Here is a 19,282-nt window from a genome sequence, read left to right on the forward strand (position 1 = left end):
TAAATTTGATGTGGATGGAAGGCTGTGTGGGAACCCAAGCTAACTCAAGCAAGCATGAGAAAGCAGAGACCAGTCATTCATAGGGCTTTGGGCATGGTGTCAGGAAACAGAGTTACAGCCCTTTCATTTGAGATGTTTACCGTATCTGCTCACAGAGACCCATGACTTGCAATTGGCCAGCTGTTTAACACTTCCACTAGAAACCCTCAGGAACCATTAGATCTTTGCTTTTTCCATTTCGTAAGCTTGTCAGGTCATCCCTACTTCTCAGAATTTTTTCAAACTAGAATACACAAAGAATAAACAAGTCTTAACTTTACTGCATTTCTGGCCTTTCACTTTAATTGCTCGGATCTGTAGATACTGTGAAAGAAGAAAGATATTTTTTAATTTGTCAAGGACACAGGTGAACTAATCTTGGCTTGTGGGACTTAGGAGCAGATCTTTAAGAAAGAAGTTGTGTTCATGACAAATGGCTTCTCCTTCTAATAGTTGACGCTGTCTTACCGAGAACTCTACCAGAACCAGAACTAGAAGTCATGGGCTACAGCAATGTCAGTGGAAGAAAAATGCTGTGTTCATTGCTTCTGACTATAATTTATAATATTTCAGCCTATTACCAATGCTTTCAAAAGGAACACTGTGTGTCCCCAGCGTGGTATATGGCACAGGCCAGTGTCTAACATCTGCCAATAGGCATGATCTGTCATTACTTTTAACTACTAAATGCTCCGCCGTTATTTACAAACACAATATTGGAAACGTTAAAGGTAGATTATAGTAAAGTGATGAGATCTCAGCTACTGGACTCTGGTGGTATCTGGTAAAATTTTCAGCCCTTCCATTGGTGGAGAATCAAGACTTTGTTAGACCTGACATAGAGGTGAACAAAGAATGGCTCTAAAGGGGCTAAAGATTTCCCACCATACATAGCAATCAGCCTCTGGGTCTGTGACTTGCCACATCCTTCACAGTTTTAATCAACCTCTGCCGACTTAGCTTCTTTGTAGTAATTCTTGTGCACAGGTGCTTTTAGACATCATCCTTTGAATTTTTATATATAGTTTAAACAGGTCTTATATTGGAGAATAATGTACTCTGTCCTAGATCTATAGCTAGTAATTTACATATTTTTCTTTACATTCCAAAGTCTAGCCAAAAGCCCATGGAGAGGATGATCAAGGCATGGGACTCTTGTTGACACATTTGTTGGCATGCCTCATGCAGGAAGTGAGATGGTAAAAGTAATAACACAGGAAAGACTTCGTTTGATAATTTGTAAAGTTAGAGGAGGGTATTCTTCTTTACAAGAATAGTTTTCAAATCACTCAGCACCTCTCTTGACCCACAGAAAGCAGGTATTGTTAAGCAATACAGTGGTGTCATTTTCAATGACTTTCTTGGAGTTTCTGGTTGTAAGATGTCAGGACACCGGGGTAACTGACCAAGCTCCATGGATCAGTTTCTTGTGGATCTCTATGATCACATGGTATCAGACTCAGGGCTCCATGAGGGTGGGCAAGGTGGGATGGGCTGGAGTGTGATGTTGATGGTGAGGTTGCTGCTGTGGGTGGGGCTGTAGTGACCATCATGTGTGCACAGCAGATCACTGCCAGAGGATCCAGGCGACCTGTACTCAGCACGCTCTTTAGTCATGCTGAGAGGCAGGAGGGGAAGCTGGCAGCACTGCCATGACGTGGGAAGATCATTGGTTAATTAATAAAGAAACTGCTTGGCCTCATAGGTTAGAACATAGGTGGGTGGAGTAAACAGAACAGAATGCTAGGAGGAAAAGGAAGTGAGCTCAGATGCCATTTCCTCTCCTCTCTGGGGCAAATGTGATGCAGCTAGCAGCCAGGTCAGACATGCTGAATCTTTCCCGGTAAGAGCACCTAGTGGTGCTATGCAGATTATTAGAAATGTGCTAAATTAATACGTGATAATTAGCCTAGAAGAGGCTAGATATAATGGGCCAGGCAGTGTTTGAAAGAATACAGCTTGTGTGTTGTTATTTTGGGCCATGAGCTAGCCGGGCAGCCGGGATCTGGGTAACAGAAACGCCAGCCTGCAGCTCCCTCAACAGAATGGCACCCAACGTGTGGACAACTATATCCACAGAAAGCATGAGAAAGCTTGGGAAAGAATAGAGTAAAGCATGTTTTCTTGGTAGCAGCAATTTCTCGGGTCTGCTCTGCTTGCTAGAGGCAAGCAAGCACTCTCATCTAAGAGAGGCTTCCTGACTCAGTTTTAACTGCAAAACCCTGCAGCTCTTAAGAGGTTCTGCCACGAAACACTTAAATGGTGTTGATAAAAGCTGACTGAATACTTGTTTGTTTTCAGCAGTAGCAGGAAAAAAGCTGAGTTGTTTTAAAATGCCAGCTTTGTGTGCCATCCTGCCAGGGCAAACTTGACTGTTTGAAGCAGGAGGTCAGCTACAGAGAGAGCATTTGAGTGTTGTAGCTTGTTTGCTGGCAGGGACCTTGAAACACCATAGAGTTGTGGCAATAAAAATGGCTACAGCCAGTGCCTCCACCATGAGGCTGGAAAGCTAAGGAATGGGCTGGATCCAGCTGCCAAAGCCACGGCTTTAATCCTACCAATATTGCTCAGTAATTTAAAGGCTCATGTGGTCAGAAAAAGAGAGAGAGATACAGTAAAGAGAGATTCAAAGACAAAGAAAATTTCTAAATGTTTTACAGTATGCTAAAAATATATGCAGGCTAAAAGTTAAAGTTCTTAAAGTAAAAAACAACAACAAAAAAAGAATGAAAGAGAGTAGTTGGGTGTGGTAGTACACACCTTTAATCCCAACACTTGGGAGGCAGAGGTAGTTTGACCTTTGTGACTTCAAGGTGTGGTAGCACAGGCCTTTAATCCCGAGGCCTGGGAGGCAGAGACAGAGGGATCTCTGAGAGTTCAAGGACAGCCTAGTCTACAGAGTTATTCCAGGACAAAGATATACAGACAATATAAAATAAAAGTAAAAATAAATGAAATAGAGGTTAAAATAAAGCTGCACAAAGATGGAAAATGCACAGAAAATCTTGATTCTGTATGATACTATTCTCTCTTTGAATTGTTTGAATGCTGAGGAAAGAGCAACAGCTGCTAAAAGATATTTGTTTATAAATGCTGCTGAACTAATCCAACATAGATATTTTGAAAACACCTTGACTTTAAAATTTGGACCTAAGGACATGATGCTTTGGAAAGGAGTTTCTTCTTTTGTTTTCACAGAGGGTGAGACCCTGTGGATTGTTTCTATCCCAATATGGTATGATAGACCACGCCCTCCTGAAAGGTTGCTGTGAACACCTTCAAAAAATTACTTCGCTCAACTGCCGACTAACATGAACCAAACAGACAGGTTACACCATAAAAGACCTAATTAACAGCGCCCCTATACAGCAGGAAGCAGTTTGGAGAGAAATAACTACGTCCATATTCCCAAATATTGTTTATAAATGTTCTTTTACATTTAAAGGAGGATATGATATAGATATGAATAATTTACATTTACAGTTTGCTTTATTGGTATAAAGTTAAAGTTGATTTTGTTATATGTATATGTGTTTCTGATCTTGATTAAGGTATTATGATTGTATAGTTCATTTAAAAATGTAATGTATATAGGTTGTTAATCATCATCAATATTAGTCAAGCTTGTAGTCATGTTAGATTTTCTAAATCTGCATAGATATACATTAGATAGACATTCTTCATATCTTTCAAAGACTACAGAATATGACATTTTTAAATGTTTTAATAACTTAGGGTTTCATGACAATAAGACACTGCTCCTTGCAGCACCAATCTACTTCAAGAGGAAAATGGGCATCAAAGAGGATCCTTATGGAGTTTGATATCCATTTGGGCAAGAAATTACTCTTGCCTGGACTATTGCATGAACAGGACACAGAGAACCCTCAGAGAGAGGACTGCTGAATTTGCCTAAAGGTGAGATGACCTTTGGGGTTCCTGATTCATGAAGGAGTCTCTGAGACATTCTGCAGGACACAGCAGATAGTGACTGAACTGACTTTGAAATTTCCTGCTTCATGGAAATGTCTGCTGGATACTATGGGCCTGTAGGTCGAAGATGGATGCCCCAACGTTATAGAGAAACTTTGGGTGACTGTCCAGGCAGCGAGATGTCTCTGTCATTTCTAGAGTTTGGAAGTTGCTTATTTCTTGTTTGCTTAGGTAATATTATATCCTTCTGGAGTCTTTGGTGGACTTACTCCACCCACCTATGTTCTAACCTATGAGGCCAAGCAGTTTCTTTGTTAATTAACCAATGACATTCCCACATCACTGTCACTTGCTCTTCCTGTACTGAGCTCATTCTGCCCAGTGGCTTGGAACTCTTGAAACACAAGAACGCCATCTAGTTGTTTGGGAAACCCATTTCACTGTGTAAAGAAAACAGTCTGTGAAGTGCTACAATTAGCTTCTTGTTTCTTCCTTACTTTGAAACAGGAGTAGGCCGTACAGTCAATATATTCACAAAGTGGTTTACAAGGGCGCTAATCTGAGCCTCAGGTAAATACTTTGCTAGGAAGCTGACGAGGCAGTTGAAACCCAACTGAAAATGGGGCCCATACTGTAGCCCTGCCTTTCTGACCACTACCTCCCAGGGACAAGACCTCTTGGCAGTTTCCATGACTTCCTTCTCAGAAAACCCCTTGCCCAGTTGTAGGGTCTCTCTGGTCTGGACTAAGAAGTTTTTGCTTTCCTTGTGAGAATTCTGGAAAGCAGCACTCAACTGAATCATAAAGTCCCCACTGGAGTTCTGCTCAATCAGCTGGAAACAGGGCCTTTAAGCCTGTAAGATGACAACTGGGTTCCACGTCATCTATATAAGATGAGTGAAAATTCTGCAAACAACCATGTGTCTGGCTGTCAACAAAACTCCTGGAAGGGGTCTAAGTCTGTGGAGATTGATTGACAAATTGGAATTTCAGGATTGCATATAGATTATAATTGTGTTAAATTATATGATCTCTTGAGTATATTGGGAACATGGGGGGAGGGGTGGCAAGTGGAAGGTCGAATGAAAGATCTGAGGAAGAAAAGGGGTGGGAAATACATAGCTTAATAAAAACAAAAGTAAGGGTCTAATTTCTTTATTGTGGACTAGTTTTAGCCTTGTGAAACAATCATTCCTTGTTCCACCCTGTCTTTGAACTAACATGTTCTAATAATACAAATACATTAGAGACTTAATAGCACAGCTGAAAGCTTTAGAAAAAAAAAAGCAGACTCACCCAGGAGGAAAAGAAGACTGAAAATAAACTGAGGGCTGAAATCAACGAAATAGAAAGAAAGAAAATAATCCAAAGAATAAACAAAACAAAGAGGTGGTTCTTTGTGAAAGTCAATAAGATTGACAAACCTTTATCCAAACTAATGAAAAGGCAGAAAGAGAACATGCAGATTAACAAGATCAGAAATGAAAAGGGAGACATAACAACAAAAACTGAAAAAATTCAGAGAATCATTAGGTCTTACTACAATAGCTTATATGCCATAAAGTTGTAAAATGTAAAAGAAATGGACTTGTTTTTAGATAAGTACCATTTAGAAAAATTAAACCAAGACCAGGTGGATAATTTAAATATACCTATAAGTCGTGAGGAAATAGAAGCTGTCATAAAAAACCTCCCAACCAAAAAAAAAAAAAAAAAAAGCCCAGAACCTGATGGTTTTAATGCAGAATTTTATCAGAACTTCCAAGAAGAGCTGATACCTATACTCCTTACTGTGTTTCACATAACAGAATCAGAAGAATCATTGCCAAACTCTTTTTATGAAGCTACAGTCACCCTGATTCCAAAACCACACAAAGACCCAACCAAGAAAGAGAATTACAGACCAATTTCACTCATGAACATCGATGCAAAAATTCTCAATAAAATTCTGGCAAACAGAATCCAAGAACACTGTTAAAAAATTATCCATTACCATCAAGTAGGCTTCATCCCAGAGATGCAGGACTGGTTCAACATACAAAAATCTATCAATGTAATCCATCATAAATAAACTGAAAGAAAAACCATAAGAAAGTATAGAATATATACACATTAAAGTACTACTCAGTGATAAAAGACAATGACATCTTGAATTTTGCATGCAAATGGATGGAAATAGAAAACACTATCCTGAGTGAGGTAACCCAGTCCCAAAAAGATGAATATGGTATGTACTCACTCATAAATAGATTCTAGCCGTAATAAAGGATATTGAGCCTATAATTTGTGATCTTAGAGAAGCTAAATAAGAAGGTGAACCCAAAGAAAAACATATAGCTATCCTCCTGGATATTGGAAAGAGACAAGATTGCCAGGCAAAAGTTGGGATCATGGGGGTGGGGGAGGGATGGGGGTAAAGGGTAATGGGGAGAGAAAAGTAGAAGGGGAAGATGGGCAGAGCTTGGGGGAATGGGATGGTTGGGATGGAGGAAGGGTGGTTATGGGAGCAGGGAATTAGATATCTTAATCAAGGAAGTCATTTTAGGCTTGGCAAGAGACTTGACTTCCCAGGTGTCCAAGGAGATGTCCCTAGCTTGTTCCTTGAGCAGCTGAGGAGAGGGTGCCTGAACTGGCCTTATCCTATAGCCACACTGATGAATAACTTGCATATCACCATAGAACCTTCATCTGGCGATGAATGGAGATAGAGACAGAGACTCACATTGGAGCACTGGACTGAGCTCCCAAGGTCCAAATGAGGAGCAGAAGGAGGGAGAACATGAGCAAGGAAGTCAGGACCACGAGGGGTGCTCCCACCCACTGAGATGGTGGGGCTGATATAATGGGAGCTCACCAAGGCCAGCTGGACTGGAACTGATGGAGCATATGATCAAACTGGACTTTCTGAATTTGGCTGACAATGAAGGCTGACTGAGAAGCCAAGGACAATGGCACTGGGCTTTGATTCTACTGCATGTACTGGCTTTGTGGGAGCCTAGTCTGTTTGGATGCTCACCTTCCTAGACATGATGAAGATGGAGGATCTTGGCCTTCCCACAGGGCAGGGAACCCTGACTGCTCTTTGGACTGGAGAGGGAGGTGGAGGGAGTATGGGGGGAAGAGGAGGTGGAAATTTTTTATGAAAAATAAATAAACAAACAAAAAAAACTTTTAGAAGATATTGACTTAGAACTAACATCTAACAATAAATAATAAAATTTTATTATAGGTAGATAGTAAATAGAAATCTCTTAGAAGCTATTATCTTACCAGGACACTAACTTCAACCAATCAGAGAACAAAAATATCATCAGTGATTTTGTTAGGCCTGTAGAATAGGTTCCCTCGTCTCCTTGTTCCGGCCTCTCTGGTGCACCCAGCAATGGATTTTAAGCTTGCCCTGATTTATGGCTTTCTTTTTTCTCTAAAGCCATAAAAAACTCTGTGAAACTGCTTTCCTCTTGGCAATGGTTTGAATGGGTATGGCATTCATGGACTCATGTGTTTGAGTGCTGGCCCCATAGGGCATGGCACTATTGGGTGGTATGGGTTTATTGGATTAGGTGTGGCCTTGCTGGGGTAAGTATGTCACTGTGGGGGCAAGTTTTGAGGTCTCATATGCTCAAGGTATATCCAATGTGGTAGACAGTTCCCTTCCTGTTGCCTGCAGATCAAGATGAACAACTCTTAGCTCCTTCTCCAGTACCATGACTATCTGCATGCTACTGTGTCCTACCATGATGATAATGGAATAAATTCTGAAACTGTAACCTAGGCCTAATTAACTTTTCCTTCATTTGAGTTGCCATGGACATGGTGTCACTTCACAATAACAGAAGCCCTAACTAAGACAATCTTAGAACACAGAATTTTTGTAAGGTAAATCTGTGTTCTCAGAGCTATGTTAACTCATAATAAACTATCCAGAATTAGCTATCTCTTATTACATTTAAGATGAGAGCTTTGGCTCTTATGTTGACAATGTGCTTCCCAAACTCAGCACTGTATCTGTCTTCTCTTGCCTGCATCTCCAGGACCCAGTAAATAACTTGACTTTTCTAAATAATATGAATGAATGAGTTTCATGGTTATCAGGTCTGTATTGTCTCCTGCCCATCCCTCCTCTGAGCATGTATATTAATTGTAATTACATCAATTTCTTAAGTTTGTATGCTTCAGTTTTTTTTTACCGTTGCCATGTTGGATACATGTACAAGTAACAGAAAATTATGTTCCTCACTGTACCCCTCAATACATTCGACAATTGTCAGCTCAAGTCACAGGCTTTCATATACAGCTCTTCTTTTCTAATCTCTTGAAGGAAACCTCAGATTTCATGTTCTCTCACACCCTCTTTCTATAACACTGTTTGGGTCGACAGTTCACTGTGCGAAGGCAGTCCCCTAGGTTATAGCAGAATTTCAGAATTATCACAGCATGGCGACTGCCACAGAATACCAAGGAGGCTTGGGGAGTGCAGTGTGGTGGACATTTAGGAGCGTTCACAGGAGCAGTCATTTAAAGTTGAAAACGTGGACCCCAACATGGAAAAGCCTTTCGTTTGCAGAGGGGAAGATCGTGCTCCAATAGCTTCTCTCAGGAATGCCAAGAGAATCATGCCAGAGTGACAGCGCCTCTGGTGAACCTCAGGCAGACGCCTCAACTGCTGCTCTAATTAGAAGAAGACATTGTCCTCACAGAGGAGAACAATTCATGCACGTCACTGTCCCACGACTTTCCAGTAGGACAAGATATGGAGGAAGAGGTTGGTGACACCAATGATCCAGGCCTGCAACAGACTGAGGCTAATGTGTCTATAAATACTGATAAATTCGACTTCTTTTAGTGATTTCAAAAGATTTATTATTTTAAAGACTTATTTATTAATTATGTGTACAGTGTTCTGTCTGTCTGTATGCTTGCTGACCAGAAGAGGGCACCTGATCTCATTACAGATGGCTGTGAGCCACCTTGTGGTTGCTGGGATTTGAACTCAGGAACTCTGGAAGAGCAGTCAGTGCTCTTAACCTCTGAGCCATCTCTCCAGCCCCAAAAGATTTATTTTTATCCCCTCTCTCCTTCCTGGTGTATGTGTGTGCATGTGTGTCTCTCTGTGTGTATGTGTGTGTAGGCATGCATGTGTGAGTGTGTGTGCGCACATGCATTTGTGTGTGTGGGTGCGTGTGTGTGTGTCTTGTAAGTTAAAGAAATCTCTTAGACCTGGACTTTGAGTTCGAAGGGCTGTCAGCTGTGTGAAGTGAGTGCTGGGAATTGAACTGAGGTCCTTTGGAAGGTAGCACGACTCTTAATTGCTGAGCATTTTTTTCCAACCCTTCTTTAATGCTTGCTAATGAAAACAATTAATTTACTAGGATAAATGTGTGATCACAATAGTAATAGCAGGCAGATTTTGATTTAACTCATCGAGTAAGATACTATAATGGATCATGTGAGAAATGTTTGGTAAAATCAGTTTCAGATTCAGCTTGGGATGTCTGAGGTCAGAACATACCTCTGCTCCTACTTCAGCCAGAGCCACCAAACCAGCTCCATCCATCCCCGGCCATTGAAGTAGGGAAGGACTGGTGTCCCTGTCAAGGCAGCAATCGCTTGGTTTTCCTAAGCAGGAAGGAAACACACCTTGTTCTTAAGAGTGTGTCCTGTGAGGTTGTTTATACAGCAGTCGCCACACTGAAGAAGCGTCTGCCTTCCTTAGGCCAGAGTTGGAGACATTCCAGGAATATGTTCCTTGGTCCCAATTGCTACCCATTTAGAACCACCCTCTGATTGTACCAAAACAGTTTAGTGTCTCCATTGGTAAAAATGTGGCTTTAGAAACAAGTGGTTCATGAGTCAGAATTGAGGGTAATAATGTGTGGGACAAAACAGGAAAACAGAGTACCAGCAAACTCCAGTTAACTGTAAACCCATATTGGTTCCACCCTGTGCATCTCACTCTTTTTCTCTCTCCCTGCATCCCTTCTGATCTACCCACTGCTTCTCTCTTGGTGAAGGTCTAACCAGGGTTTGCATATGCTCAGCAATCTCTGTGTCCCTGAGTCGAATCCCCAGTGCAGATCTCTTGTGATACACGGCCTTTAATAGACACTTGACTGCATGAACTGACTATTTCTTGTTAGATAAAGAATATAAACACATTAGAGTACTAATCAGCGGTAAAAACAAATGACATCTTGAATTCTGTATGCAAATGGATGGAAATAGAAAACACTATCCTGAGTTAGGTAACCCAGACACACAAAAAAAAAATAATAAAATAAAATCATATAGAGGTGTCCATAAGTTATAAACTAATTGGTTCATTAGCTCAGGCTTCATATTAGTTCTTATAACTTATATTAACCCATTATTCTTATCTATGTTAGCCACATAGCTCAGTACCTTTTTCAGTGGGGCAGGTCACATCCTGCATCTTCGGTGTCTGGACAGAAATGGGGAAAGAGCTTCCTTCTTCCCACAATTCTCCTGTTCTCCTTGCCCTGCCTCTACTTCCTGTCTGGTTGTCCTGCTTATACTTCCTGCTTGGCAACTCGCCAATAAGTGTTTATTTTAAACATAATTGACAGAATTCTCCCGCACCACTTTCTGCCCTTTTTTTTAACAAAGAAAAATATACATAGTCCATTTTTGGGAATGTGGGCATAGTATTTCAGGCTACTTCCTGCTATTTGGGTATGCTGATAATCTTATGGGGACATAAAGAAAATTTAGAATTCTGATGAAGTCCTGACTGGAGTATCCTGTGATTCTTGTTCATCTCAAGCAGCAGTCTTGAATCTGTTTTGGATGTAGAAGTCAGAAATATGGGCCATCTGTTCCTCCTGGAGTTTCTCAGATGATCTTCCTTGTCAAAACTGATTTTTCTTAACTCAGAATGAATCTACAGCCTCTCAATTCCTGTGGAAACAAAAGCAAAATCTCTTCTCCAAAGTAACATGCTTTTTGACTTCAATTTTGAAGTCAAGGTATTTCAAAATACCTATCTTGGATTAATTCAGCAGCATTTATAAGCAAATATCTTATAGCAGCTGTTGCTCCTTCCTCAGCATTCAAACAATTCAAAGAGAGCATAATAATATACAGTTTCCAGATTCCCTGTGTGTTTTCTATCTTTACATGGCTTTATATCAAACTCTAATTTGTATATTTAATTTTGGGCTTTTTGAGACAGGATTTTTATGTATTTTGTCCTGGAACTCATGCTGTTGACCAGTCTGTCCTTGAGTTCACAGAGATCTGCCTGTCTCTGCCTCCTGAGTGCTGGGTTTAAAGGTGTGTGCCACCATACCTTGAACTCACAGATGTCTGCTTACCTCTGCCTCCCAAGTGTTGTGATTAAAGGTGTGTGCCACCACACCCAACTACTCTCTTTCTTATTATTTTATTTTAAGGACATTAACCTTTTTCTTAAGCCTGCATATATTTTTAACACACTGTAAACTATTTAGAGGTTTTCTTTGTCTTTGAATCTCTCTTTACTCTATCTCTTTCTGTTTCTGACCACATGAGTCTGTAATTTGCTAAGCATAATGGGTAGGATTAAAGCCGTGGCTTTGATGGCCGGATCCAGCCCATTCCTTAGCTTTCTGAGATTCTAGCTGATGGCGGAGGTACCAGCTGGAGTCACGTTTATTGCCACAACTCTATTGCATTTTAAGGTCCCTGCCAGAAAGCAAGCTGCAGCAGTATGCTCACACACTGCACTCAAATTCTCTGTAGGTGGACTGCCTGCCTGAATCAGAGTTTGCGTTGGCAGGAAGACCCAGAAAGCCAGCATTTTAAAACATCATGCCTTAATTCCTGCTGCAACTGAAAACCAAAGTGCATGTGTTCAGCTTTTCATAAACACCATTTAAGTATTTTGTGGCAGGACCTCTAAAAAAAAAAACTGAGTCAGGAAGCCTCTCTTAAATGAGAGTGCTTGCTTCACTCTAGCAAGCAGATCAGACCTGAGAAATTGCTGCTACCAAGAAGTCATGCTATTCTTTTCTGTCTAGAATTACTTCCCAAGCTCTCTCAGGTTTTATGTGGATGCAGTTGTCCACGTGGGCACCATTCTGTAACATGAGGGCCTGCTTTTTTGAAGTTTCTGTTTTGCCAAGTTCCCATAGCCAGTAAGTCCCAAAGAAAACCACATAGTGGTCTCCATAAGTAATAAACTGATTGACCCATTAGCTCAGGTTTCATATTAGCTATTATAACTTACATTAACCCATTATTCTTATCTATGTTAGCCACATGGCTCATTACCTTTTCCAGCAGGGCAGGTCACAGTCTGCATCTTTGGTGTCTCATGGGACTGGGGAAGGAGCTTCCTTCTTCTTAGAATTCTCCTGTTCTCATTGCCCCTCCTCTACTTCTTGTCTTGTGTCCCATCTATACTTCCTGCCTGACTACTGGACAATAAGCATTTATTTAAAACATAATTGACAGAATACAGAATTGTCCAATACCATATGGCACGCAAGCGCTTCAGGATTCTTGTTATAATGCATCTGTTGTTGGAATCAGAGACATGGATGCTGGTCCTCCAATCAATATCTCCTTTTTATTCACCTCAGGTCTCCAGCTCATGGGCTGCTGTCACTCACATTTTTATGTGCTGAGCTGAGATGAGCCTTTCCTCTCTGGAGCTGGTTTTTGACAGTGTTTTATCATTGCAGCAAAGTCGCATACGAGGACTGGGAGCTTGCCTTTCTTCTTTACAGGGTTGTTGTGGAGAGAGCAAAAGCAAGTTCTCCCCTCTCTCTGGCTTCCATCCTCTCTCTTCTTGTTGGGGAACTGTTCCTCATGGTCCTCAGCACACCAGACCCTTGAGGTCTAGAATGCTGAGCTAAATAAATCTCTTTTCTGGATAAAGCAGCCAGCTTCAGGATTTCAGTTACAGTGACAGAAAACTGACTAATACAGTAGGAGTGTCTGACTCACGGAGCGGCTCAGAAAAGCAGTCTACAACATTATGCTTCCTTTTCTAATGAATAGCACATTTGCCTGTAGCTCTAGACTGACTATGACATCACTACAATGTGTATAGTGTGTCCCACACACCATGGAATGGGTACAGTTGACTCAAACCTTGCAAGTCTTCCACTTTGCAGGAAACACTGAATTCTTCATTGGAAACCATTTGAACCAAGCTGAACAACTTAATTTAGGGAGGGCCTAGTAGGTCAAAGGTTCAAGCAGCACCAGAAGCCTACAGCTGATGAAGAGAGCGATGTCAATCTCCACCTGGACCGTTTCTTCCCGGTACCTACAGTTGATGAAGAGAGCGATGCCAGTCTCCACCTGGACCGTTTCTTCCCGGTACCTACAGCTGAGGGAGAGAGCGATGACTTCTCCACCTGGTCTGTTCCTTCCCAGCACCTACAGCACGGAGAGAGTGGTGCCAATCTCCACCTGGACCGTTTCTTTCCGGTACCTACAGCTGAGGGAGAGAGCGGTGACTTCTCCACCTAGACCGTTTCTTCCCTGTACCTACAGCTGATGAAAAGAACGATGATAGCCTCCAACTGGACCGTTTCTTCGGCACCAACTGGACCGTTTCTTCCCGGTACCTACAGCTAATGGAGAGAGCGGTGAGTTCACCAACTGGACCGTGTTTTCTTCACAGGCTGGAACGTTACTTCCCGGAGCCTACAGCTGATGGAAAGAGCAATGACAGCCTCCAACTGGACCGTTTCTTCCCAGAACCAAGCCCACCTGGCTGAACTGAGATAAGGTCAAACAAATGTTTATTCATGGAAGCGACACTATTGAGAGCAATGGATTTTGTTCTTGTTGGCAGAGCACAGACTCCTGTAGACATAGGTACTCCATGACCTTGGTGTCAATATTACGTGAGCTCATTCTCCTCCCTCCAGTACTGCAGAGTTGAGTGTAGGTATTTGTCCACATTAACTTTTCTTCATTGTGCCTAAGTGACTTTCTTTTCTCGGTTTTGAATCTCAATGAGTAGCATGGAAGAATCAGCCTGGAGATTCACTTGTCTTTTTTCTAGAAGAAAGACATCCCCCTGCCTTGGTGTTCTCACACCCAGTTCTTCCTTCAGGCAGTCTGACATTCCCCACCCCCAGCATTCCCTCCCCTGTTCCCCCGTTAGGCAGTCTGATATTTTTTAGACGTGACTGTATCTGAGTTCCTAGGACTGCTCGCTGACGCCTGTCACGTTTATCTTTAAAATAATAGGCAGGGTATCCCCATCTTTACTAGTACCTAGGCTGTGTGACATCATTAATTACAAGAAGCCATCTTCACCAAGTGTCTGTGAGTTGACAAATACTTCAGACTTTTCCATGTCTTTGTAGTCTAAGTGAAGACAGACAAGGATGAATATCAGAATTGTCAAGTTTGGAGGAGGAGGGAACACTTCTGTGTGTGTGTGTGTGTGTGTGTGTGTGTGTGTGTGTGTGTGTACTCACAGACCCGGAGCAGCTGCAATGGTCACGTTCACAATAAGAGTGGAAAGAGCTGTGCTTGGCATCTTTCTCACACCTTCTGCTTAGTCACATTGCAGATGAAGGCAACCAAAACATAAGCTTTCATTGACAGACATGAAGTCTTTAGATGGTGTTTTCCCCTTCCTTCTCATTTCTCCTTTGCTTCTGAGTAGGGTGTGTGTGCCTGTGTGTGTCTCTGTGTGTGCACATCTGAACATGTATGAGAGAGTGTCATATGTAGAGAGAAGGTGTGTGTGGGGAATATGTTTGAATACAGACATGACTGTGTGTGCCACGGCACATATATGGAGGTCAGAGGTCACCTTTGGGTGTTGGTCCTTGTCCTCCACTTGTTTGAGACAGGGTTTCACAGCCACTGTATTTATAGGCAGTGGTCTATGAGCTCCTAGGAAGTCTCCTGCCTCTACCTCCCATCTTAATGTAGGAATGCTGGGATCACAGGTGTGCAAACAAATGATTCTGACATTACATTGGTGTTGAGGACTTGAACTTGGGACCACAAGCTTGCACAGAACCACCTTCCCGCTTCCTTCTAATGGAAGGTGGTGATGGTACCTGCTGTTGATGTAGCCCTCTTTCGTACTGTGAAGAAAAAGCCAAAAAACATGAGCTGCAAATCAGGGCCATCAGGTGTTTCCTTTGGAATTTTGTTATATAAGGAAAGCAATCCCTCCACACCCCATTCATTTCAATCACTAAGGTCAGCTGCCTGGTACTCGCATCCCAAATACTCCTAATGGTTGGTATTCTGGAGCCTCTGGGGCCACTTTTACCCATAGATAAAGTCTCAAAGGCAAGAGATGATGTTTCTTAGAGTCCTGGACCCAGCAGTTTTGTGATCTCCATCAATTCTGCCACCCGAGATGAAGACAGCATTATTCTGCCCATAAGAGCCTGCTCCCCTTTTACAACACCTCAGGAATGGCTAATTTCTGCCATTTCCCCCTTTTCCTTGGAGATGAGTTCATTAAGTGTATCTTCATTTATGTTGTGTGCTTTAGCGTACTCCTCCTGGCATTAGCATCTATTCTTTTTACTTCTTCACAGCTCTGATTTCAAAAACATCCAATCTTTATCCAGGAATTTTATCAAATGAAAAGTGTAGTTCTTAAATCAAGTGTGGTCACAAAGAACTCTCCCTGGGTTAGCTAGAGAACAAAACTGTCATAACTGTGACCTGAATTCCAACCCTCCTGCTGAAGGCAGAGCTACAAGCACATGGCAGAGCCGCTGGTCTCCCCAGGTGTATATGGTTGCTGCCAAGAGGGAATGACTGAATTTGATCCCTGGGACCCACATAGCAGGTGATAACTGACTATCAGTTATTCTGTGACATCCATACATGTGAAGTTAAAATTTTGAAAAGGAAATAAATTTAAGTTTTCTCTGGGCAGAGAGGTTTGGGTCAGTCTCCCAATGGAGTTGGTGTGAACGGCATGACAACTTAACCTGTCCTTCTGTCCCTGTGACTGGTGTCCTGTGACTGCTTCCTTTTTTAGCCGGGAGCTGGGTGGCACACACATCTGATAACTGCCCTTTTCCTGTCCCTTGCTTTGCCTTAACTCTCAATGTCTGTGGTTCTAAAGAAATTAATTTCATCACAGACTGGGTGGTCATATGACTCGGGCCTGGCTAATCAGAACTTCACACTACCTTGGACACAGTGATTGGCTCAGCAATAGCCACGTGACTAGTCTGGGCAATGGAGCTGAAGATACTCAGTGATAGGACTTTCTGTGAGGCTGACTGGGACTAAATATCCTCTTCTCACAGGGGGCCTGGGAGGGCAGAGTGGGCTGATGCTGCCTGGGCTCCGACTCCTGAACCAGGACAACATGAGATGGTGACCTCCTGAGAGCCTCCTGTGAACAGAGGCCACAAAACAAAAGAGAGAGAGAGGAAGGGCAGGAGGAGGAGGGTGAGAGATTTTAAGGAAAATTTAGCCAAGATAAACCAGTGCTGGGCGTGACCCTGCAGGGACACTACTTGTGGGAGGGGTGAGAAGGCATGGAGTCAAGCACATAGACTATGGAAGTCAGGTGACTACAAAAAGCCAACTCCTTTATTGAGGGTATGGGCAGGCCTCTCCTATCCCATCCCAATGTCCCATTGGCTCAGGTGGCCAAGTGTTCTGTGTTGTTCTTCCTTCATTGGCATCTCCGGTCATTTGTCCGTTATTCAGCAGTCTCTGGGTGCAGCAGCAGGCTTTCCATTGGCTCAGGGAGGAAGTTCCTGCCATGCATGCTCCTGTGGGCTGGATTTGGCAGGACAACTGAGGCTTGGGTAGGCTGGTTGACAGTTTCTCCTACAACTCGGACCAGAAGCTCCTCTCTTTTATGGCTAATCATTAATATTTATTGTCCAGATTAGTCTTTACTAATTAGTTACGACTGAGTGTCCAGATATTTACATGAAGCTTTAACAACAGAGGGAAAACTCATCAATATTCGCTATTTAAATGGAACTTCCTAAGATGTACTAATAAACACATTTTCTTAGCAATATATAAAAACAACAAATAACAACCAAATTTTAAAATGAGTACATAACACGAAAATTAGAAATAGTAAAACAGTGGGGGTTCAAACTGAAGCATAAGCTTGAATTCTGTATCCATTGTCCCTGTCATTCAGGTTCAAGGACATGCATTGTTGAAGTTCTGCCTGAGGGTTGGAGAGGAGGAAGTGACCAAGGTGATGATCAGCATGAGGTGGGCATCTAAATTACTGCTGTTGCAGAGGGAGGTGTTCTAGATGTTGTGGGTAACGGTCTTCAATGCACAACCGAAGCTGGGGAGGTGGCGGCTGAGTGGGCAGATGGGCCTTCTGTCCAGCCCTGGATCTGGTAAGCAGTGCCGGGGCAGCAGTAGGCTACAGGAGAAATGGACAGGCAGCTCAGAACCTGTAGCTGGAGTATGGACGCAGGGGCCTGTTGCCCTGGGTTGCATGCAGGGCCACAACCATCTGAGCTTCTGTCCTGGCTCCCTCCTGCAGCAGGCACTCCTGGGTCTGGAACTCTATGTCACTTCCGTTTGCCCTGGTGGGGTGGGCAGGCAGCAGCAGCACAGTGCTCTCAGTGCTCTGGAAATGCGTTTTTTCATGAGCTTCCAGCCCCGGAGTGGCCTGGTTCCAGAGGCTGCAGGTACAACCTGGGGCTGGTCACTGGGCACGTCTGGCTCTCTGGATTCTTCCTCTTTGGTAAAGGCCATGTTCACCAGCCCTATGCAGTTGACATTCAGAGGTGGATCAGGGGAGGAGGAGTCATGAGCTAGGTTATCCAGTGACATCATGGTGACTGTGGTGTCCCCTGTAGCTGGGTTGATGGTTTCAGTGGCCAATGCATCTCCTTCTGGGGCTGTGTTATCTGAATAGTGCAGCGCCTCCGGGCAGGTGTGTGTGTGGAGCAGGTGTGTGTGTGTGCTCTCCCCTCTAGACATCAGAGCTGGTTCGCTGTGGCTCCTCTTCAGGGCGACAGGGACGCTAGTAGAGACTGCAGGGATGATATGTTGCAGACTGCTATCCCCAGAGTTCACTTTGAATTTAAGGATGTTAATAGTTGCCTTTAGGTTTGACTGTGGGTCTTTTAGAGACGATACCACCTGCTCGCAGGTGTACCCGATGTTACACATGGTCTCCACAACCTTGGGGAGGATTTCCTTGGCAGGAGGTGTTACGTGTTCCTGAATATAGCCCAGCCAAGGGCGTTCCACAAGCCGAGATGACGTAAGGCGGAACCAAAGGTAACCGGTGAGCAGTCTGGCCAGGATGAGATAACAGGGCCTGGAAAGATGGTATGGAATGCGGCACGGGGTGGTGGTGATTAGATGGTACATAGCTTCGGGGGTCGATTCTACATAGGGCAAGTGTCCGGTGACCAGGACGTAGAAGACAATCCCTAAGCTCCACATATCACCTGCCATAGCGTCATACGGTGTTCCGGCCAAGATCTCTGGGGCCAAATATGGCAAGGTGCCCCACAGCTCCTCCAGCATCTGGCCCTCTACGAGCTGAGTGGCCAACCCAAAATCGCAAAGTTTGACTTTGCCACCTTCACCCAGCAGGATGTTCTCTAATTTGATGTCGCGGTGCGCGATCAGTCTTTGGTGCAGGAAGTGCACAGCAGAGGCCAACTGGTTGACTATAGGCCTGGCCTCCTCCTCTGTTAGACAGCCCACCTCATTGATCAGCATCACCAGATCTTTCCCTTCCAGATATTCCATGACCAGATAAGTGGTCCGCAGCGTGTTGAAAGCGTGGAAGAACTGGATGATGTTCCTGTGATGTAAGGACTTATGGATGGCCACTTCAGAATCGATGTATTCCACATCATTGTACTCTTTTTCCAGCACCTTGATGGCCACCTGCGTTTTTGTGGGAAGGTGCTGGGCAAGGATCACCTCCCCAAATGCACCACAACCTAGTGATGATAAAAATTTATAATTCTTCTTAAGGTGGTCCTCTTCCTGGGGGCTGGCCATCACGGCTACCCCACGTTCTCTGTATTTGGGGCAATTTCAGGGACACACGATGCTAGGGAAGAAATGATATAGTTTTAGAAATGGAAGTTTATAGGTAGGAATTCTCTGTCTTGAAATCTGAGATAACCCAAACAACCTAATGATGCCTTTAAGACCAAGAAGTATAAGAATAATCCAGAGGGCAATTGGCATACAGACACCGAACAAAGCGTAGCAGCATCTGGTCAGATTCTGGGGAAGAGCCAGTACTCAGACACAGGGACCACTGAACTTTTGTGCTCTGTGGAAAGTAGCTACACGTCGAGAAAATCTCATCTAAGAGAAACAAAGTCCACAAAGAGAAATATGATATT

At 43.3% G+C, this 19,282-nt stretch overlaps 1 protein-coding gene across 1 annotated transcript; it reads right to left on the reverse strand.

Annotated features, from left to right (window-relative positions):
- Nucleotides 1-17,468: 17,468 nt before the first annotated feature.
- Nucleotides 17,469-18,929, reverse strand: LOC130862002 (sperm motility kinase-like). The gene has a single exon (XM_057751370.1). It carries the CDS (start codon nt 18,927-18,929, stop codon nt 17,469-17,471), a length of 1,461 nt encoding a protein of 486 aa, XP_057607353.1.
- Between the last annotated feature and the right edge of the window lie 353 nt (nt 18,930-19,282).

The sequence above is a fragment of the Chionomys nivalis genome, chromosome 19 (genome assembly GCF_950005125.1).
Source record: "Chionomys nivalis chromosome 19, mChiNiv1.1, whole genome shotgun sequence".
Classification (NCBI taxonomy): domain Eukaryota; kingdom Metazoa; phylum Chordata; class Mammalia; order Rodentia; family Cricetidae; genus Chionomys; species Chionomys nivalis.